Source organism: Pteropus vampyrus, unplaced genomic scaffold, assembly GCF_000151845.1.
Source record: "Pteropus vampyrus isolate Shadow unplaced genomic scaffold, Pvam_2.0 Scaffold137, whole genome shotgun sequence".
NCBI lineage: Eukaryota > Metazoa > Chordata > Mammalia > Chiroptera > Pteropodidae > Pteropus > Pteropus vampyrus.
In genome coordinates this window covers 4,558,218-4,581,692 of record NW_011888918.1, presented here as the reverse complement: position 1 = coordinate 4,581,692, position 23,475 = coordinate 4,558,218, and the positions used below count along the sequence as shown (strand labels likewise).

General features: G+C 43.3%; 1 protein-coding gene and 1 pseudogene across 2 annotated transcripts in view; both read left to right on the top strand.

The window, feature by feature from the left end:
* The window catches only part of IQSEC3 (IQ motif and Sec7 domain 3), a 97,922-nt gene that overhangs the window by 17,414 nt on the left and 57,033 nt on the right, over nucleotides 1-23,475 (top strand). For both annotated transcript variants that reach the window (XM_011367842.1, XM_011367841.1), the window contains exon 2: nucleotides 15,169-15,252. In XM_011367842.1, coding sequence (XP_011366144.1) covers nucleotides 15,169-15,252 — 84 coding nt within the window. The remainder of the gene's footprint in view (nucleotides 1-15,168; nucleotides 15,253-23,475) is intronic.
* On the top strand, nucleotides 8,648-8,764 carry LOC111744594 (annotated as a pseudogene).

Here is a 23,475-nt window from a genome sequence, read left to right as displayed (position 1 = left end):
TGTGTTATGGAGACAAACTCAAGACTCTTCCATTCATAGCCCAGTGGCTGCTTCCCCTGCAGATGCCTGCCATGGGGTTGAGCAGTGTTGTGAGAGTGGGTCCTAGGGGCAGCATACAGCAGTGGAAGGGCATGGGGCTCGAATCTCAGCGGTGAGTTCTCAGAAGGTCGACAGACTTCTCTTAGTCTTAGTTTCCTAATCAGTCAAATGGCATTAATATTAACATTAATTGTTGTTATAATTATAACATATAATATTATTACTATTACCATTATCTACTGGGATTATTCTTAGGGTATTCAGAAGTGTTTCATAATCAGAACCACTACACAAATACAGTCATTATTATTGATTGGGATTTATCTTCACTATTCCTGGAAAAACAAGTCATGCCTACGAATGATTATGGGTGGATGAGTTACGCCATGTGGGCGTGCTGCTCTGGCGTTATGAGGTAGACATGGCACAAAGCAACCTCTGAGTCTGGCATGGGCTGGATGGCCTTGATCCGTCCTCCCAAGCTGGCTTTGCCCAGCAGCCAGGCACCCGTCTGCCAGGTAATAAAGAGATCTGTTGTGAGGAAAGCTAGCAAGGTGTAGCCAAGCTCCCAGCTTTGTCATTCACACTGAGATGCCCTGCCTGGCGCTGGGCACCCTCCTGGCTCCTTACAAAGGTGGCTGAACTTCAAACAAATAGACTTTGAGCTAGGCAACTGAATGGCTCTGGGGTTGGTGGCAGTACCACCCAGCTGGGCAGGAAGAAGAGAAGGCAGCATGCAGCTCTGGGACTGAGAGGAAACCTGACAGTTCTAGGGCTGGGCTGGGGTGGTGAGCGTGGAGGAGGAGTCAGAACTTGGGGCCTCTTGGCACACTCAAGTTTTAGGCTGAGTTTCCCGGTCTGAGTTAAGCCTCCCCAAGACTGCCAGGTTGATACCAAGGCTGTGTAATAGGAAGCAATTATCTTAGTCTCTCTGAGCCTCCTCATCTGTCAAATAAGGATTAAAATGAAGGAGTGTATGGAAAGGGCTTTGCACACTGCTTCACACACATGATGATGATGGTGTCTCTGTGGTATGTACTTGGCTTTTGTTTCTGTGCATGTGCACATTTCATGTATGCATACATTTAATTCCCTTTTTCTCTCTAGTGTCCTCAGTAATAGAGACTTATTCACACACTGAGTCAACAGATGATATCTACTATATGCCACGAGCCAGGCTATATCCTGTACTGGATGCATACAGGAATTGGTTATAGTCGTGGCCCTGTCCCAGAAAACTCACTCTAGTATAGGGAGAGGCAACATGTATATAGACATTGACAATGCAACGTGGAAAAAAATCGATGCTGCAGCCTGCTACTGTGGTAGTCCAGAGGTGAGTGCTTCCAGCCCAGGCAGGGGCAGAGGTTGAGGCCAGCAGGAATGGAGGTGGGCTGGGCATAAGCACCAGCTAGGGAAGACTTTGGAGGGGAAATGTTTTTGGCGCTGGGCCCTGAAAGATGGGCAGAATCTGGAGATCTGGAGACTGGCACAGCCATGGGTCTCCTGTTAAAGCTTCCATCCACTTTAGTCAATTTCCTAATCATAAAATTCAGATGTAGATAGAAGCTATGCCACCCCCATAACATTGTTTTGAAGCTTTTGAGTTTTCAGTTCCAGGGCTGAGGGTAAGGAACTTCAGGTCTAAGAGCAGCAGAGGCGTACCAAATGGGCCAGGTACAGTTCTCAACACTTTAGATATATTTGCTTATTTAATCCTCACAATCACACTTTGAGGTAGATGCTTTCGGTAGCCTATTTTACAGAGAAGGAAACTAAGGCTCAGGCAGGCCAAGCTGATAACGGGTAAGTGGCAGAACTGGACTTGGAATGCTGGACTTCCTGTACCCTGCCTATATCAGTGCATGGTCCAGACACAGATGTTCTCTGCTCCTGCTACATGCTAAGCATTGTATACTAAGCATGACATGGGTTATCTTGTTTGACCTTCACAACAATTCTATGAGGTCAATTCTTTTATGACCGCCCCTTCACAGCTGGGGAAACTGAGGATGAAGAAGTTCAGGTAATCTGTCCGAGAGTCCAGACCTATAGCTGCTGGCTTTCTGTAGAATTATGCTATCTTTTATGGTTGGAAAAAGGGCCTCAATGAAATTCCTTCTTCGAGTATTCGTGCCTCACTTGCTGCTCCATGCAGGGGCCCACCTAGGACCAGAGGACCTCAGCACAATACTGATTCCACCCCTTACCAGCTGTTGGACCTCAGGAAAACCAGGTCATATCTCTGTTCCCCAGCTGCAAAGGGGAATAACTAGGTATAACTCATAAGGTCCTACAAAGATTAAAAGAAGATGTGTGAGAAAATGCTGTCTAAACTGTGAAGTGCTGTAGTGGGAGGAAGAGACAGCTGCATTGCATGCCCACCACTGTGGTAAATGTGATAAGGAATGCACTAGGCAACAAAAGCAAAAACAAACAAGTAGGACTACGTTAAACTTAAAACTTAAACTTCTTCACAGCAAAGGAAATTATCAACAAAATGAAAAGGCAACCGATGGAATGGGAGAAAATATTTGCAAATCATGTATCTAATAAGAGGTTAACATCCAAAATATATAAAGAACTCAGACAACTCGTTAGCAAGAAACAACTCGATTAAAAAACAGGCAAGAACTGAATAGACATCTTTCAAAAGACATACAGATGGCCAATAGGTACAGAAAAAGTTGCTCAACATCACTAATCATAGGAAAATGCAAGTCAAAACCACAATGAGTTATCATCTCATACCTGTTAGAATAGCTATTATCAAAAAGAAAAGAAATAACGTGTTGGTGAGAATGTGGAGAAAAGAGAACCCTTGTGCACTGTTGGTGGGAATGTAAATTGGGCAGCCACTGTGGAAAATGGTATGAAGTTTCCTCAAAAATTTTAAAAATAGAACGACCAAATGATCTAGCGATCCTACTTCTGGATATCAAAGGAAGTGAAAACAAGATCTCAAAGAGATATCTGCACTCCCATGTTCATTGCAGTGTTATTCACAATAGCCAAGACATCATGGAAACAACCTAAGTGTTCACAGATGAATGAATAAAAAAAAATGTGAGATATATATACACTTCCATACAATATACACACAAATACAATGGAATATGGTCCAGCCACAAGAAAGAAAGAAATCTTGCCATTTGTGATAACATAGAGGGACCGTGAGGGCATTATGCTAAGTGAACTAAGCCAGACAGAGACAAGTACTGCTTGATATCACTTATATGTGGAATCTAAAGGAAAAAAAAGCCAAACTCAGAAATCGAGAGTAGAAAATTGGTTGCCAGGGCCTGAGAGGTGGTGGAATAGAGGTTGGTGAAAGGTTACAGACTTTCAGATATAAGATGGAAAGTCTGAGAATCTAATGTAAAACTTTGGTGTCCATAGTTGATAACAGTGTTGCATAAGTGAAAGTTTAAAAAGGAATTCACTCTGCTACCAGTTCAGCAGATGTTGAACGAATAATCGGTGGCAGGCTTATGCATGGGAATACAGAGACACACAAGATGTGGAGTTTGCCATTTGGGAAATACAGCAACTAATACAAGAATGGAGTGACTACCATTTATTATATAATATTGTAGGCTGTGGGCTGAACTCCTAAGGTGTATTTTCTCATTTAATTCTTCAACTATCCAGTGAGGTACTACAATCATGCCTATTTGAGAGGTAAGTGAAGTGCTCAGAGTGGTTGAGGAACTTTCCCAAAGTCACACAGATATAAATGGCAAGATCATCCCCCTGGGCCTGCCACCTCCATGAAACAAAATCACATTTTCAGAAGGGCATGAGGGTGGTGCATGAGATGGGCTGGGAGGCGGGGGTGGTCTGGGCTAAGGAGTTGCAGTTAGGAGGCCATGGCAGTAACAGCCATCCCATGCTGCCTGTACCACGCATCATCTACAAAGAGCTTTCATGCTGGTTACCTCTTACGACAACTCAAAGTAACCAGTTAGGTAATGGATTTCACAGACAAGGAACAAGCTCAGAAGGCTCAAGTGACTATCCCTAAACCACACAGCTAGATGTCTCTCTAGAATTTGAACCCAGGCCTCCTGTTTGGTCGTTTGTACACCACAGCCTTTTCTGTGGCAGTAGCATAATGTGGGGGCTGGGGCAAGGCCTGGGTTCAAGTCCTACCTCAGCCTCTTCCTAGCAGTGTGACTTAGATCTTGTTACTATAATTCTCTGCTCATCCGTAAAATGGGGATGGTAATATCCACCTCTTTAGTCTGTTGTTTTATAGTTACTATATGTCAAGTTCCTGGCAGGCAATAAGTGCTCAATAAATAAATGGACAAGCAAGAAGTTATGGAGTGTTCATTGTCTTCTGAGCTCTATGGGGAGACACTGAGTAAGGAGGAATGACGATCTTTTCTGTTAGGGAGAGGGTGCCTTGATGCCTTTCTGAGGAAATGCGACAGGGGGATGGGGTCCACTCTTTGCAGTTTAAATGGAATAGGAAATTTGCAAAATCTGCATATAAGTACATGACACTTCCTTTCTCTCAGTGCCAGTTTTCTTATCTGTAAAATGGGAATAATGGCAACAATAGTGCCCACCTCACAGGGCTAATGAGTGTGGAAGTGCTATATTAATTCAATCAATGTCAGAGGCAGAGATGTGGTCTCTCCCCGAAGCAGCTTAGAGTCCAGTGAGGAGACAGACAGTCCAACAACCATAATCTGCTATGATAAGCCACTTCAAACTTAGTGTCTTATAACCACACTGAATCTTACGCAACAATAGCATCTGTTTGCTCAGAAATCTGCTTGTGAGGGACAGCTCCTTTCTGCCCACATGGCGTCAGTTGGAGAGGCTTGACTAAGGCTAGAAGATTCAATTTCAGGATGATCGTCAAAGGGCTGGTGAGCTGGTGGTGGTTGTTGATTCCTTCCCACATGGTTCTCTCCATGGACTCCTCCCAGCATGGTGGCTGGTTTCCCCCTATTACCATGAAAACAAAGTAGTTATTGTGGGAAGGGCAGGCAGACCACTTCCTTGGAAGTTGAGGGAGGAGGGTGTTTCAAGAAGGAGGGTTTAGCCAACGAATACTGCAGAAAAGTCACTTAGGAACTGAGAATTCCCACTGGATTGGGCAACCAGATCCTTGGTGAGAGTTCCTCTTTGGAGGTCTAGAGGAAAAACGTCATTCCAGCAAGTTGGCAGGAGATCAAGCAGACCACTCTTCCTGGAAGACTGGCTGTAGAAGGAAAGGGAGAGGAGTTGTAGGAGAAGAAATGTTTTCAGGATGAGAGATTTGAGCATGTTTATATGCTGAAGAGAAAAGGCCTATGAAAATGACAGCATCGAAGACTGGCCTAGGATGGAGCAGAGGACAAAGAGCTGTAGAGACTGGATGGTACTTGAAGAGGAGGGGACCTCTTTTCCCTGAGATAAAAGGGACATAGGAAAGGGTGGCAGAAATAGGACATATTAATAATAGCTGACACCTATTAAGTACTTACTATATGCCAAGTTCTATTAAATGCTTTACATGTTTTAACTCATTTCATCCTCAAAACAACTTTAAAAAAGTTCTGTTATTAATCCCATTTTACAGATGAGGAATCCAAGGCAAAGTTTGTACAGAGGAGTTAGGTAGGATTACTCATGAAGTCTTTCTCCAGGCAGTAAGAAAGGGAGAGGCAGGAAGGGCCATTGCAAGGAGAGCGGCAAGCAGTTCCTCTCCAAGAAGAGTTATGAATGGATGGAATCATACGAGCTTCAGTAGTTGCAGTAGTAGGGCTTTGGGTTAGAAGAATGCTTTCCCAGCTGTTTTCCAAAACAAGAAAAAAATCCCCCCATATTAAACCTAATGGGCATTCCTCATATGTAAAAGAGCCCAAATCAGAGCTGCAGTTGATTGAGGTGTAAGGTCCTATGCTCTGCTTTCTTTACTTTCCTCTGATCTCAGCGTAACCCCTGAGGCAGCTGATGGGGTGCTGAGCCTCCTTAGAACACAAGAGAGAAACAAGGTTACTGCAAGACCAAGCTCATTTTCTTAAATTGAACCTCTGAAGAGTTTGCAATGTGTTTTCAGGGAAAAGAAGAAGCAGGCAACTCTAGAACTTTGTAACCTTCTATTCCTTGGCTGCGGGGGCATGGACTAGATGATCTTTAAAACTCTCTCAAAGAAAAGTGAGCAGAGAATGAAAGAGAAGCAAACCTGGCCAATGGGAGGTCCACACAGAGATCTGAGACTTTGTCAGGACTGGACAATGAATGGTGAAGCTGGTTGTCCTTCCCTGACCTGGATGCCACCAGGGCAGTATTTTCTATAGCCTTTTGCTCCTGACTGCTGGAACATCTGTAACCACTTGTCTTATTAAGAGCTTTCCAGAACTTTCTGTGGAAGACCGTGCAGTGGCAGATTCTACCAATGAGCAAGGGAAATCTACTCCCATAGCTCCCAAGCCTGGAGGAGGGGCTGGGGGACTATGGACAAGGAAGTCAAGATGGCATCCTGGGAGGTCTCTGCTTGCAACAGAGCTGTGGTTGCTGAGTTCCTTGGTGGCAAAGACTAATAATATTAATAATAGTCATTATAAGATTTTGCATCTGTGCAGGGTTTATCATGTTTCTCCCAAAGCAGTTTCACATTCAAAGTCTTACTGAATCCCCACAACTCAGTGAGTAAATCAGGCAGGAATAAGAGCTTCATTTACCATGACTGACCCTCCTAAGGGCCAGCAGTAGTGGAGTGGGGGCTGGGTCTCCATCTGCTGCTCAGCACTGTTACTACTGCACTTCCCAGGGACTCTCAGCCCCTAGGCCCAGGTCCAAAATTTTCCCCATTCAAACATCCCCACCCCTGATTTTCTCATTGTCCTAGTTTCTGGCCCCCTGGACTCCTTTGGCTCAGTCATGAGCCATCTGGTCTCTGAAAATACAATCTAGCAGTTGAAAGGAAGGGAAAATACAGTGGTTTTTCCCTGCTGCTTGGTGTGGGGGTTAATAATTAGGTGATCTAGGGGTAATGGGAGGAGGGAAGTTAGAAAAGAAATTAAAGCCTCTCGATGAAATACCAAGAAGTGAAAAGAGAAAGATTTGGATCTTTTAAAAGTATTAAGGTACATTTACGTATAATAAGGTTCACCCATTTTAAGTGTATGGTTTAAGTTTTGACAAATGTCTACAGTTGTGTAACCACGATCTCAATCAAGCTATAGAAAGTTTCCATGACCCTAAATGATCCCTTGTTCCCTTTTGTAGTTTAACCTCTCCCCTCCCTTATGGCTGATTTGCTTTCTGTCACTATAGTTTTGCCTTTGCTAGAATGTCACATAAATGGAATCATACAGTGTGAAGACTTTTGTGTCTAGCTTCCCTCACTTAGTATAACGCTTTTGAAATTCATCCATGTTGGTGCATGTATGAGCAAGCTCATTCCTTTTTATTACTGAATAGTATTCCATTTAGATTATTTTGCTTAGGATGTCTTCAGATCTCATCCACATGGTGACATATTGCAGGATTTCTTTCTTTTTAAAGGCTAAATAACACTTCATTGCATGCGTATACATTTTTTTATTCATTTGTCCATCAATAAACATTTAAATTGTTTATGAATCTTGGCTATTGTAAACAGTGCAGCAATGATATTGGGGTGCTAATATCTCTTCGAGATCCCAATTGCAATTCTTTTGGATAAAAAGCTAGAAGTGGGATTTCTGGATCACATGATAGTTCTATTTTTAATTTTTGGGAAACGTCCATACTGTTTTCCATAGCACCATTTTGCATTCTCATCAACAGAGTACAAGGGTTCCAATTTCTCCACATCCTTATCAACACTTGGTTGTCTTTTTTTTTTCTAATAGCAATCCTAACAGGTGTGAGGTGATATCTCATTATGGTTTTGATTTGCATTGCCTTGATGAGTAGTGACTTTGAGTATCTTTTCGTATACCTCTTGACCCTTTGTATGTCTTTTTTGGAGAAATGTTTATTCAAGTCTTTTAGTTCATTTTTAATTGAGTTAGTTTTTTTGCTATCGAGTTACAAGAGTTCCTTATATATTTTAGAAATTAACCTCTCTCATCTGACATACAGTTTGCAAATATTTTCTCCCATTTCATCAGTTGCCTTTCATTCTGTTGATTGTTCCCTTTGCTGTGCAGGAGCTTTTTAGTTTAATGTAGTCTCACTTGTCTATTTTTGCTTATGCTGCCTGTGCGTTTGGTGTCATATCCATGAAACCATTGCCAAGACCAATGTTATGAAAATTTCCTTCTATGTTTTCTTCTAGGAGTTTTATAGTTTCAGGTCTTATGTTTAAGTCTTTAATCCATTTTGAGTTGATTTTACATTTGGTAAGATATGGGCCCAAATTCATTCTTTTGCAAGTGAATTTTCCAGTTTTCCAAACACCATTTGTTGAAAATACTCTTTTCTCCATTGTGCATTCTGGGCACCCTTGTCAGAATCAATCGACCGTATATGTGTTGAGTTGCTGTTTTTTTTTACAGCAAATGTGAACATTTGCTGCTATGAATAGTTTTGTGTCAATATGCTTTTATTTATCTTGGGTAAATACCTAGGAATGCAATTGCAGGGGCATATGGTAAGTGTATGTTTAACTTTATAAGAAACTGCCTGTCTATGCTACCCTGAACAAGCCTGATCCCATCTGATCTCAGAAGCTAAGCAGGGTCGGGCCTGGTTAGTATTTGGTTGAGAGACCACCTAGGAAGACCAGGTGTTGTAGGCATAAAAAATAAAAAAAATAAGGGATTGTAAACTCACAAGGTCCTTGCAATTTGTGAGGTCAACCAAGGGTTGCCTTGCCTAAAAAAAAAAAAAGAAAAAAGAAAAGAGAAAAAGAAACTACTAGATTGCTTTCCAAAGTATTGCACCATTTTACATTCCCACTGGAAGTGTATGAGAGTTATAAGTGCTCCACACCCTTTTCAACACTTAGTATTGTTAGACTTTTTAATTTTAGTCATTCTACTGGATATGTAGTGATATCTTGTGATTTTAATTTGCATTTCCCTAGTGACTAATAATGTCATTAGTATATTTTCTTTGGTGAAGTATCTGTTCAAGTCTTTTGTACATTCTTCTATAAAGTTCTTGTCTTTTTATTAGTGAGTTTTAAGAGATTTATTTTTCTTAATAGTATCTGTCAAAGAGAAAATTTTTGAAATTTTTGATGAAGTCTAATTTATAATTTTTTTTCTTTTTGTGGTTTGTGCTTTTTGTGTCCTATCTAGGAAATCTCTGCATATTCTAAAATCACAGATTTTCTTTGAGAATTTTTATAGTTTTATCTGTTATTCTTGATCTATTATCTATTTTGTATTAATTTTTATATATTGTGCAAGAGTAAAGTCCTTATTTTGCATATGGATATATAATTGTTTCAGCACCATCTATTAAAAAGGTTATCATTTTTCATTGAATTATCTTGGTACTTTCATCAAGAATCAATACAAGTTTGATTCTATTTCTAGCCCCTCTATTTCATTCAATCAATCTGTATGCTTATCTTTATACCACACCAAACTGTCTTAATTTTGATAGCTTTAAGTCTTGAAAGCACATATTGTTAAGACCTATTATTGTTCTCATTTTTCAAAGTTGTTTTGGATATTTAACTCTCTCCCGACCCCTGCCCATCCCTGGAACTAGGAGTGAATTCTGAGGAAATAAGGGTATCTTTTCCCCCTATTCATCATGTTTAGATAAAGAAGACTGCCTGTAGAAGGTGAGAAAATTAAGAGAAAGTGAAAAAAAGGAACCTAGTCTTCAGGCTCTCCCAGCACTAGTGATGGTGGTGCCAGGATGAGTGGGGATGGGGAGGTGACTGGAACTTATTTTATAATTTCTCCCTCTTCCTGGAGTTCAAGACAGCTCCTTCAGAGGAGTTCCCTGGCTGCTTCTTTCCAAAGACTAAAGGTTAAATCTGCTGTCTTCAGCTTGTTGAAGGGGAGGGAGGTTTCTTCCTTCAAAGTTGCCCCACTGGGTTTTCCTCCTTGATTTTCCTGCTAGGAGTCCCTTTCTCCATCCCTCTGCCAGCTTCACCTACTGCAGGATTGCACATATCATCAGTCCCTCTAAATCACTCAACTATTTTTATGGTCTTGCAGTGGTATCCTGAGTCTCAAACTAAATATAGATGTGGGAAGTTATAGGTGCACAGCCTCCTATAATTTCAAGTTCCTGGCCCTGGCTGAAGCTTTAATTAGTTCTTTGCAGCACTTGATGTTTTCTTCTCCTTCCAGCCAGCCAGCTGGCCTCTTGGGTCTCCGTTCTTCCTCTGGCAGCACCACCACTCTCTTCTTGGCTTCCTAGTTAAGAAACAGAGTCCTTTTCTGGCTGAGCCCTAGGTTCCTCTTCCTTCAGGTCCACGCTGCCTTCTTTGAAGACCCTTAGCCCCTATCTTGCTTGAGTGATGCCTGAAATTCCCTGAGCCAGCTGCTCCTCGCTCTGCTCCTCTCATTCCCTGTCCCTCCTCCCAACATGACCAGGGATAAGCAACACATCAAAATCCTCATTCTAGGTCCAGACTGCCCCATTTAGGTTTTATTACATCCACCCACAATCCAGCTTCTCCATCAAAACTCATCAGTTTGGAGCACTTGGGATCACTAAAGCCAGGAAGGACTGAATTCTGCCTAAAATCTTAGGCCCTGGAATTAAGAATCCAAGAAATAAGCTTTTGGCCTTATATCAAAAACTTCCCTTCTTTGGAATTTCAAAAGCCAATAACTGGGTCATTTTCCTTTTTCAGAGGGGCCTTTCGTATTGTGAATATCCTTGGGTCCTTTCCAGCTCCAGAACTCCTAGAGATACAGCCTTAGGTGTGAACCCCAGAGACTACAATATGAATCATGTCTCCAGAACTGTGCCACATGGTAGCTCTGAGAAAGCCCTTTCTAAGCTCACTTCAGGGTGAAGTGGGGGCTGTATGATTTCAAAACCTGACTGAGTTTTAGGCTCTCCTACTAACCAGCTGTGTGACCTTGGGCAAGTCACTTACTTCCTCTGAGTCTTGGTTTTCTTATTTTTTTAAAAAAGGGGAAGGATGATAAAACATACTATGAGAGTAGTCATAAGAAATGAGGCCTGTGTCAAATGCATGATATTTCATCAGCAGTCCACAAACTCACTGTGCCTCAGGTTCCTTACCTGGAGAGTGATGAGAAAATTTTGTTGGATGTTTTGTGAGAATTAACAAGTTAATGTGGAAAGTGCTTAAACAGTATTGCCACATAGTAAACACTATAAAGTGCTAAAATACAATTATTAGTGTTTTGCTGTCCAAATATTATTATCTATCATCTGTCTGTCTAATTCTCTATCATATATGAATCTACAAAACTGTAGCCTTTATTTGTATTTTACTAGTTTTTCCACTAATATCCTCTTACCGTTCCAGGATCCCATCCAGGGTATCAGGTGAAAATTGTCATGTCTCCTTAGTTTTCTCTGGTCTGTGACAGTTTCTCTTTTTTGTTTTCATGACCTTGACAGTTTTGAGAAGTACTGGTCAGATATTTTGTTGACTGTCCTCCATTTGGGTTGGTCTGATGTTTTTCTCACAGTTAGACTGGGGTTATAGGTTGGGGGAAGAATACCACGGAAGTGAAGTGCCTTTCTCATCACATCTCCAATTTTATTTTTAATGGGAACGAATTCTTTGGGTGCCTTTGTTTGGATTCTCTTTTGGGGAGAAAGGAAAGGAAGTCAGGGAGGCCGAAAGCAACGTTCAGCCAACTTAAGCTAAGACCTGCCCACGTCAGGGGACTTAGACCGTGACCTTGAGCAGGGGAGGCGGCCAGGCTGATCAAAAGCAGACAAAGGAGGACTTATAATTCATTATGAACTAAACCCCAAGATAACACAAGCAAGGAGGTTCTAACGGAGAGCTGCTGGCCTAGGTCGAGGAGGCCCATGAGGCAGGAGGTGGATAGAGGAGAAACTGGAGAAGGGCTGGAGGCAAACTTGCCCTCTCAGCTGGATTGTCCTGAGGGACCCCATCAGCATGAACCCAAAGAGAGTGCAACTCCAATAGCATCACCATCCCAAGCCTGAGGTATAGAAGGCCTTATGGACAGCCAGGCTTATGTTGCCTATTGCATGGGCCAACACAGCTGAATCTGCAGACTTGGGAAAACCACCTGGAGCCTGCCTCAGTGCCTGGAGGAGCAGCTCCCAGCCCTAGAAGGATGCCTCTGGGAAACAGAGACAGGATCAAAACAGAGGCCCCAGGCACCGCCATGCCAACCCATGACTGTGTTCGGGTGCACTCTCCTTCCTGAAATGTGTGTACAGCACATGATGAACAAGCTGTGCCTCTTTGCCTCAGTTCTCAGGGGCTTTTGTCAGAGTTCTGAACTCATGCTGGGACACAGGTGCACCTGGTGGTAGGAACTGGGGGTAGGTTCTCTGCTTTGTCTGCATACCTAGGTCTGCCTGCCCCTCCATTGCTTAGGCTCTGAGCCCTACTGCCCTACCTACACCTTTCTTCTTCTTTACTCCACATGCCAAGCAGCCCTTGGAGCCACTAGACACCAAGGTCTAGACAGTTCTCTAAAGGCTCTGATTTGCCCCAGAAACCTGGGGCTGGGGTGGGGATGGTGGGGGCGACTGGAAGACTGACTTGGGACTTTGGTCAGGAAATGAGTCTAGACAAAGCACTTCTTTCAGCTTTCTCATCTGTAAAATGAGGAGTCAGATTCAATTATTTGCTTTATTGCTCTTTTAAAAAGCTGTATTCATTGCGTTAAATATTAACCTATAATCTATAATCACTAATCTATTAAATTAATAAAAATCTGAGATGAAAATTGCCTGTGATCCATCCTGAAATGACATTAATATTTATGTTGGTTCCTGACACTTCCTTGTCCTTTTCCAGGTACATATTCAATTTTAATGTATTTACGGTAATATCATAAGTAAAAATTTGTATTTAACATTTTCAGTTAACATTACACCAAACGTGTTTTTTCTTCTCCTTTTCTTACTTATGCCTTCTTTTTCCCACTCTTGTCTTGCTGAGGTGCCCAATGTTAACAGCTTAGTTATGTACACACGCATATATGAATATATCACAATGTACAGAATTTGCATTTAAGGGAGAGTGACCATTGTTTATTTTACAAAATTATATACATTTCTCTGCAACTTGCTTTTCTCCTTTAGCCACATGTTGTAGAATCCAATCAGGTCAAGAGATATAGTACATAATTCCACAGTGTGAATAAAACGATCACAATCGACTCATCCATTCCCTGACTGATTGGGATTCAGGTTATTTCCAGTTGTTTTGTTTCCCTCAACTGAAAACAAAACTGCCACAACATTTTGTACAAATATCTTTATGAACAGGTGCTAGCATTTCTAGGGTATAAAATTCCAGAGGTAGGATTGCTGGGTCAGAAGATTTGTGTTCTTTTTTATCTCCAAGAACAGCTGTAAAGATTCACATCTACACAGGTAATGGATGAAGGCACTTAACTCCCCACATCTTCCCCAGCACTTGTAGTTAGTAGTCTTTCTAATGTTTGCCAGTCTGATGGATGGGAAAGAGCACCTCAGTGTTGCTTTAATTTCCATTTTCCTGTTTACTATAGGGTGGAGCATCTTTCCATATATTTATCTGCTTTTTGGATTTCCTCCTCTATCAACTGGAATTTGTATGCTTTGGACATTTTTTTTTCTATTGAGTTTGCCTTTGCACTATGAATTTGGGGAATTCAATATAGGATATTAACGTGCCCTCTGTCATATGTGCTGCAAATATATTTTCCCATTCTATCATTTGTCTTTTGACTTAATAAGATATCTTTTCCCATACTAGATGTTTTTCTTTTATGGAGTCAGATATGTTTGTCTTTTTCATACTGGCTTTTCAGTTTCCTGTTTCGTTTTAAGTCTCCCCAACACATAGGCTCTATTCCTAAGTTACTTTCTGTATTTTCCTCCATTTTATTTTTTCTCCTTTTAATAATGCAATATCTCTGGAATTTATTTTTGTCAATTTAAGGTAGGCCCCTATGTTATTCCTCCATGAGGATAGGCAAACTCAGCACCTTCCAGTAAAGACAGGGTTTGGACAAAGAGTTCTGAAGCTAAAGAAGTTTAAAAATCCCTTTCATGTAATCTTTGGGGGCTCTTCCAGGTCTGACATTCTCTGATTCCAAAATACCCAGTACAGTGACTGCTTGCTGAGGGAGAGAAGGCAATGGACAGCATTACTTTATGCAAAAGTAGTTTCAATATTAAATTTCAAGTTGGCTCAGAGTGAATATTAGAATCGCAGCATTTTAGAGGTGGAAGGGACCTTGGAAATTATCTAGTCTAATTGCTCTCAATTCTAGCTTCCTTTACAGCTGCTCTGGGTGCCCCGGAGCCAGGCCAGACCAAGTGAGTCAGTCCCTGAGGGTTAGGGCCCAGATAGGGATAGTTTTTAAAAATCTGGTGATTCTAATAAGCAACTAGGGTTGAGAACCACTTCTCTAGTTCAGCTTCTTGATTTCACCAGGAAATAAGTTGAGACCAAGAAAAGGTGAGCTAGGTATCACACAGCTGGCTGGCTGGCACTAGAACCCAAGATCTCTGCTTCCTGGTTTGGCTTTTTCATCTGCATCAAACAAATCTGTCAAGCACCACACCTTGCATTTTCAGCTGGCAACACTGTATGAGTCTCTGCATGAGTGCTTTGTATTTTTGCATATGATCAGCTTTAAAATGTTTACTGCATACAATTCTGTGCATCACAGATGACTAGACCTAGTTTTGCCTTGCCAGAGTGTAGAGGGGTACAGGGTTATAAAGAACTATGATAATGATAAAGGATAGAAGGAATGAACAGTACATACATGTAGAGGAGCCTACTGAGGAGGTCGGGGTGCAGAAATCAGAAGAGTTCTGTTGATGGGAGATTGGGGGGGCAGTATGCAGGAGGCGGTGTTTGAATTGGGCCTCATAGATGACTGGAAAGGCCTGAGTGACAGAGAATCGATGCTATACTTCCTTCTCTGGAGCAATGTTGGAGACTGCGGTGACACAGAGTCAAGGTTTAAGGGTAGAAATGCCTTGGTGTCAGAGAGCCAAGCCTGTCTTGGCAGCACCCTGACCTTCTCCTTTCTGCTCTGCCCTCAGGAATGAGACCGTGCTGCACCAGTTCTGCTGCCCAGCTGCTGACACCGAGCAGAAGCCCGCCTGCTCCGACCTGGCCTCCCACAGGTGGGAAGTAATTGGTGGATGGTCTTCCCTCTTCCCCACCCCCCACCATCCCACCCCTCAGAGCAAAGCACACAAGCCTTCGCCATTTGGGCTCTTCCTCTTATGTCTTGTGTTTTTGTTTGTTTGTTTTTACCTCCTTTCTCATACTTCCATTTCTCTTTCCTTCCTCTGGATCCCGGATGAGCGATTCCCAACTTTTGAGGTCATTATGCCTTCTTATTCAAATCCTAAATCTATGCTCCTCCCCTCTAAAAGGCCTATATAAAATTCATTTTTAAACATCAAGGGAAATAAATGTGATTACATATACATGTCCCATGATAGATTGTCTGGCACTCAGCAGTTGCTCAACCAATGACAGGGCCCATCCTTTCTTTTATATCAAACATTTACATTTTTCTTTCTAATTTTCTCCTTCCATAAAGGAGCCAAGATGACTGACTTTAATTTTAGGGATGTTTCAACATTCTTTGAGTTAGCTGACAAACTGGGAAGGAAGAGGAGTATTGCAAAGTCAGTGTTTGGTGTCACTGTCCGTAGGCTTTCTTCTTCATCTTATTTTGAGTTATTCATATACCCTCTTTCTTCCTTTCTCTTTTCCTTATAGTCTCTCTCCATCATGCTTTCATCTTTCTCCTTCTATATTCATCTGTCTCTTTGCGTTTCTGTTCCTCCATTTATCCTCATCCTCGCCCACATGAATTTTCACTCTCTCTCTTCTTGATCTGTGTATGCTGTCAGTCTCTGTCCCTTGTTACACTTTATTTTTTTTTTTTTTTCCCCCATTTTTTTTTTTTCCCGTTTTTGCTTTTTTTTTTTTCTTTTTTTTTTTTACTATGCTTAGAGTCAAGATAGTTCTATTCTGGACTAAAATTTGCCCCATCTAGTTTCCTGTTGTCGGAATGAATTTGGGCAAATTACTTAACTCCCCTAGTCCTCAGTTTCCCTATCTGTATAATGAAGGGGTCGGTTCCTCTAGAAAATAACATTTACATATAATCTCACTTAGCCTCCGAACTGCTTGGGGAAATAAGACCAGGTTTTATAATCCCTGTCTTACGTGAGAAGAGAGTAAGGTTCAGAGCAGTCAAGGGACTTGCCCACAGTCACACAGCCAGTGAGTGCCAATGCCCAGATGCACACTTAGGGCATTTGACTCCCACTACTTGCACCTTTTAAGTTTAAGATTTAATGATCTTTCCCTTTCTTCCTTGGAAAATAACTAGATAGTAATCAGAGATGGTAGCTATTAAGCTTAAGGACAGAAAACCACCCACTGAAAGGAATTATTGCCTTTTTTCCCTTAAAGGGAAGTCAAAGGGAGTCAGGGATGAGGCAGGACTCTGAGGAGGGGACTAAGGGAATTAAACCACAATAACACCTCCAGATCCTTTGATCCAGGACTACAAGAGGCATGGTTGTTCCCTGTAGCTGACCAAGTTGGAAGCTAAAAGGCCAAGCTCTGTGTGATGCCCTGGGTGGTCTCTGTGCCAAGTTCTGTGCCAGGACATAATGACAAGTGCTGCCACTTAGATCCTTAAGGAGCTGCCCATCTAATGGGGCACTGTGATGCCTCCAAATTGAAAATGGCTTTCCTGGAAACTGGAAGGAAGGAGAGAAATGGGAAAATGAGACAGTGGGCGAGAAGGGAGAGAGGACAGAGAGTAGAGTGGCACAAGGGTGGTCTAGGGGAAAAGAGGTAGGGGACCCTGGCCTCATCTGTGAGCTGTCACTGTTCAGACATGTGGCTGTCTTTTTCCTAAAAATGTCCTCCCTGGCAGGGAAGGGTAAGCAAGAAAAGCTGTCTAGTCTGCTTCCTGTCCCAACAATCCAACTCAACCCAGTAAATATTTAATTGCTGCCACTCAAGCACCAGGTATTGGTGAGGATGGGTAACATCATGTCATCAGAAAGCTCAGTCCTGGGATGCCCACCAACAGAAATGCTCCTTTGGGTTTTCCTCCATCTTTCCTCTCTCTCATGCTCATCCCTCCCACTCTTCCATGTGCCAACACTCCTCTGACTGCCTGGCTGCTGGTGGGAAGGGGTAGGAGGGAGGCAGGTGTATGTATGTGGGGGCAGGGAGGGGTGCTGCTGCTTCATGAAGGCCAGGTTCCAAAAGAATAGAGTTCTTTTCCAAGATTTAGAATGGGATGGTAGGAAACCTATTATCTCAGTTTCCCCTTGGAGAGAAGGTGCCAAGGTTTGGTCAGAGGTGTTCAGGGGAGGGAGCATGGGAGGTGGGAGGTTTTCTTGAACATTGGTTCATGGAAGGACCTGTAAGTACTGCCTACTGGGTGAGGCAGAGACTTGCTCCCAAGTTGGTCCAGATGTTGTCTGTCTCTGTTCCCAGTTATTCCAAATTGTCCTGTCTGTCTGGTTTGTAGCTTCCTAGAGTGTGTTTCCGTCTGTCTATCTGTTGGTCCATTTGTCTGTCTCTCTGATGACAGTTTCTTGGCTACTCTGGGAGAAGGCCATTTAGATGTTTTCTGACAAACAGTGCATGTGTCAGTCGGTCTGTCTATTCCTGGTTTCTTGGGGGAATTCCATCCTGAGATAAGTTTTCTCCCATCAGACTCCCAGTATCTATGCTCCCAACCCTGTAAGTAACCCCTCACAGCCCTTAGTCCCTTCCCTTTAGCCAGATGTCTCGCCTCCAGAGAGTGTAGCCCAAATTTCCCCGCAAATTTCTCTACAAGAATATAGTGGTCAAAGACCAGGCTGAGGGCCAGCAGTAGGTAGGTGAGTCACAGAGCCCTCTAAGGCAAGCCAGATTCCCCCACACTGGTCAGTCTGGTTTCCTTCCAGCTCAGTCAGGCTCCAGCCAAATCAACCTTCTCTGAGGGTTTCTAGGAATAAGTTAATTAGTCTCTACAGGAGACCCCAGTAAGGAATCCAAACCAATCCATCAGGTCTCAGGATCCATCACTGGGGCCTTCGGTGCGTGATCTCAGAGCTAGCCATAGAGGCCTACTCACCTTCTTCCTATGCACCCTGGCTGAAGCCAATGGTGACCAAGATCAGCAAGTTTGAAAGATCTATCCCTACCCTGCCCGACTCCAAGCTGTGAGGCTGAACAAGAATCCCTTTCCTTGAGCCACTGGACTCATCCCTTGGGGGCTGCAGTGGCAGCTGATCTGTATAAACTGATTGCCCACAGCCCTGCAGATCAGATGGATAGAGAGGAGCTGCTGCTGCAGCCTGAGGCAAACCCTCAGTCCAGGGAAGAGCCCTGGGTGCCCAGGGAAGCCCCAGCCTTGTTAGCATGTGCTAGGACAGCCTTCCCCAGCCACCTGCAGAGCAGCCTTTTGGGTGATGGGGTCAGGAGAAATCTATCTTGAGACTAGGAGCCTGCCAGGGAGCAATGCTCCCGGAAGTGGGAAGACCCAAAATTGAGCAAGTCTGAAAGCTGCGTGTCTGTGAGAGGAGAGGCGGAGTCATGGGCACCAGGGCCTGGAGTTCGGTGGAGCAGTTATGGGGCTGGCCTAGAGTTATCCTAGGCTTCATTGTGCCTAGGTTCACACATCCCTAGGCAAACAACCTATGCTTACTAGGGTAACAGGCCCACAGGGGAGAACTGGGGTTACTAGGCCCAGAGCCAACCAGGGGGCAGCAAGTGTGTCAGGCTCTTTCATCCCCCTTCCCCATCTCCTCCCCACTGTTAGCTAATGGCAAGGCTTTATTCTGGGGAATTGAATAGGCTAGTAATTGCAGTCCTATTTTTGATCCCTCGGGCTCCCCTCTCTCTCAGGCTCTCAGTGACAACCGAACAATGACCCTGGAGCTGCCCAGCTGCCTCCCAGCATCTAGCAGAATGGCAGCCCATTTGTCTCCATGGGTGGCAATGGAACAAGATGAGGAAGATTGACTTTTATTAGGGTAATGACAGGAGGCTTGGGGGGCAGTCAGAAAGGGGAGTCACTAGGGAGGAAACTGAAATAATCTCCAGCCCCCTGGGATGCAAGAGAGGTTAGGATATGGGGATGCGGGGTACTCTGGGCCCCAGGAGACTAAACTGACTCACCCCCAATATTTGGTCCTTCCTCCTCGAACCCCATGCCCTACTCCACGATGGAAGAGATGCTAATATTTATTGAACACAATATTTATTGAACGTGTCAGGGATGTTGCACTAAACACTCTCAACATTTTATCTCACTTACTTCTGTGAGATAGCTGCTACTCCCATTTACAGATAAGGAATCTGGGATGGAAGTTCAGTATCTGATGGAGGGAGCACTGCTAATCAGTTCTGGAGCTGGAAGGTGAGCCCAGGTCTAACTCCAAAACGCAACCTCTTTCCACAGAGCTGCTGCTAGGATTTTTTTTTTTTTAATAGCACAGGAGAAATCCTTTGAGACGTTTCATTTAATCTTAAATAACATTTATTTTCTCTGATTATAAGTTATACTTGCTAGTTGTTGGAAATGTGGAAAATACAAGAATATGATGAAGAAAATAAAAACTGAATCCAGTCATATAGAATTAACCATTGTTAATGTATTAGTGTGCAATCTTCTGGGGTTTTATTTTTCTATGAACTAGGTTTTACATTTCCTCCCATTAAAAAAAAAAAAAATAGCCTGCATTTCTCACTGCGTGCTTTGAGAGAGCACTGCCTTAACCAGAACCTCCCTGTGCCCCCACCCCTCTAGTGGCACGTGGCTCTCTGTCACCTGCTAACTAGAGTGCAGAGTGTGTGCGCAATGGCTGCGGGCTCTGCTGGAGGCTGCATGCCTTGATAACTTGAGTAAAGGACGCCCTTGAAGAAAAGCGGTCAGGGGGAGCCCTTCTTTAGCATTGTCCCTGCATCCCTCCCGCCTTTTCTCTCTCCCCATCCAGTCTGAGGCATGATCAATGGACCAGCCAGTGTTTACTCAGCGATTATGGAGCAATTAAATTCTCAGTCGATACAGTTTAGTCTTCAAACTGCTGGGTTTGGGAGCTTTGGCATCAGTGCCTACTCCATTTGTCACGTCTGAGGCTCAGAGGCTGCTGGGAAACATGCCCCACCACAGGTAGACCAAGAAGGGGTCATTCTGGGGCCATAGAACTGCACCCAAGGACAGAAAAACTTTGTCTTCCCTCACAGGCCCGGGGTGAGGGTGGAGGGCAAGCCCATCCAACCTGCCCAACTCCCCAGGCTCTGGGGTCTCTGCATCTTCACACCAGGAAGGCAGTGGGCAGCAGGTGAGGCCAAGGGGAAGACTGTCTGTTGTCCTTCAGAGTCCAGCGGTTGGTTCCCAGAAGCCTTTGCAAGGGTTGGGATCATGCGACTTGACCAGGGCTGGAAAAATTCCCATACTGCTCTGCCCTGGAGTGCAGCATCCTGCCTGCTGTCTTGGTCCAGGTGGGACTCATGTGGACTGATGACTCTGGTGTGGAGCAGAGCAAACCTGCATTGAAGTACATACAGAGCAGCAGGGGTAGGGGAGGGGCTGCTCCTTCTTATTTGGGCTTTTTGAGCAGGTTTGCTCATTGGTGTTCTGAGGATCTCCGTATAGTTATAGCAGAGTCCACCTTGGCTTGGCTCCGCAACTGAAGGTGACCACGACAAGATGGCAGAAAAATTTGGTCCTGGAGCTAGTGAAATCTGTCCCTTGATGAATCGTGTGATCTGTCGTTTTACCTCTCAGTGCTTTTTGCCCCACTTGTTTCTTCCCCGCCAGACTCAGTAAGCACAAAAACAAAGTAGATGTCAAAATACTGTGATACCTTGGCCGTGGTAGCCCCCACTAATTCCAGAAAGTGTTACGAAAGCTTTGTCTTGTCATAAGGTGTGACTTTCTGTTCAGAGGACTTTCCTCAGCTGGGATTCATGTTTGGAGTCAAGTATTTGTCCAGGCCAATTTCCTTGTGTACTTTTCCCTCCCAGGTCTTGAGCTGTCCTCTAAGACTGGTCTCTTCATGAGACCTAGGTTGTCACCAGAGGGTACTTAGGAAAGTCATCTGTCCATGAAACTGTGCTGGGGCCTGCACAGTATGAGTGAGGCCGGGCTGGGGCCCACCTTCGAAGAGCTGCTAATTAAGACAAACAACTTCCTGTCAGCATTTAGAGATGATCAGAGAATTCTTCCTCATTCAGTATTCCTATTTTGTGTCCCCACCCACGAGAGAAGGAAAGAGAATACTAGCTGTCATGTATTGAGCACTTGCTATGTGCTACACAAGTAATATCTTATTTAATCCTCATTAAAAGCTTATAAAATGTTATTCCCATGTTACAAACAAAGAAACTAAGGATCAAAAATGATGATATACCATATACCTGGTAAATAGCAGAGTGAGGGTTTGAACCAAGTAGGTGTTTTCAAGTATGAGAAATAAGTTTGGCCGGGGGCATGTACAGCCAGCTCCCACTTCCCCAGCCACAGAAAGCAGGCTGCTTAGGGTCAGCTCTTCTCAGAACCAGGTTTGTAGTCCAAGGACTGAGAAGGCTGGGCCTTTCTTTCCTGTCCCTTCACCCTGCTGCACGCGAGGCTGTTTGTGGACTCCAGGCAAATTAGGTAAACATATCAGGGCAACAAAGCCGAGGAGAGAGACGACCCAGAGAATATTCTTAAGGGTAAAAAAAAAAAAAAAAAAAAGCCCCAGGCTTTATTATTTTAAGAAATAAACATAACTATACTTCCAGAACAAAATGAAACATACCACAAGGGATGTCTGGCTATCTCTGTTCAGTTGGTGTTCGTTAATGTAGAGTTTTGTCCAATTTTCTGAGAAACAAATTCTTATGTCATTTACCAAAAACTTCTTGTTTGAGTCTTTTGGATATTGTTTTTTTTTTTTTCCAAGTCACCTCTCTTTGTAGGCCTAGTGATTTCTCTAAGCTCACTACCTTTTGTACTTTGTTGTTTTGTTTTCTTTTTTCCTCTGAAAGGGCATCTTTACTTATTTATTTATCTTTTAACCAATAATATGACCATAAAAATAATTTATAATTCCAATATGTGTGTCCGATGTATGACAAAAAGGGTTTTAAATGTTTTAAAAATTGAAAATAAATAAATAAATAAAGGAAATAATCTAAAGCAAGAGTAATTTAATTAGATCAGGCATTCTTAAAGACTTTACTGCCTTTGAGAGGCTTTGGAATATCTTTGAAAAGGAAATTTTTAGAGATTTCGTTTGTGACAATTAAAAAACAAAACAGGAAAGACAGCTGTCTCTGAAGGAAGACTGGCATGTGTTGCTGTCTCCAGCAGGGAGAAATGCCAGCAGGAGCCAAGAGAAACGAACTGTTGATTTAGAACCACAGGATATCACGGCTGGAAGCAAGCCAAGGCATGCACGGGCCATTTATTGAACAGACAGGAGACTGAGGACCAGAGGAGGGTACCTTGCCCAAGGTCTCCTAACTGGTGAAGTGCAGAACAAGGTAGAAGTCAGGCTTCCTAATGAAGCTGGTGCTTTGCACCACCTGATTTAGACAAGGCACTCCCCTTCTCCACATCTCAATGTCCTCGGCCATAACATGGGAGAAGAACTGTCTAATCTCCAAGGCCTTCCTAGCAGTGATTCTATAAGAAGGCACTCTGCCTTGGCCAGGGATGAGACATACAAGTGGAGAGACCAGGAGCATTCACAAAGCAAAACAAATGGACAGTAGACCCAAGAGATGAATTGGGAAGACAACACTTGAACTAGTATGAACATATGTAAGAAAACAGATGTGTCGGGTAGGCCAGAGAATGTGTTTTTTCCTTTCTCTGTTTTACTTATTGTTAAAACACAAAGGAAGTTTTGAAAAAGAGAAAACTCTCACCTCACTCATAATCCTACAGTCCTAGCACAACCACCTCTTCTTATTTTCTCTGTTCCCATGCGTTTGGGCAGTGCAGTCTGGGGGCTGGAATGTACCCCCAGAATGCCACAGGGAAGAGCCTGATACCCACTTCCCTCCCTCCGCACTGGCAGGCTTCAGCATTGGTCCTAGACTTGGATGTAGTTTTGTTCACTCCAAGGACAGACATGATGGGAAATGAAGGAGGCTTAAGTGAAAAGTCAGTTATAACCTTGACTCATGAGTACAGTGTTTTCTGGGTTACAAAACTCCTTCGTATCCTCATTTGATCCTCACCATAAACCCATTAAAGATCTCAAGGGCAAGAATTATTGTGTCCATTTTACAGCCGAGGAAATACTCAGAGAAGAGCAACTTGTTCAGGGTATGAAAGTGAGGTGGTTAAAAGAGCTCACACAAAGGATGGGGCCACAGGAGCA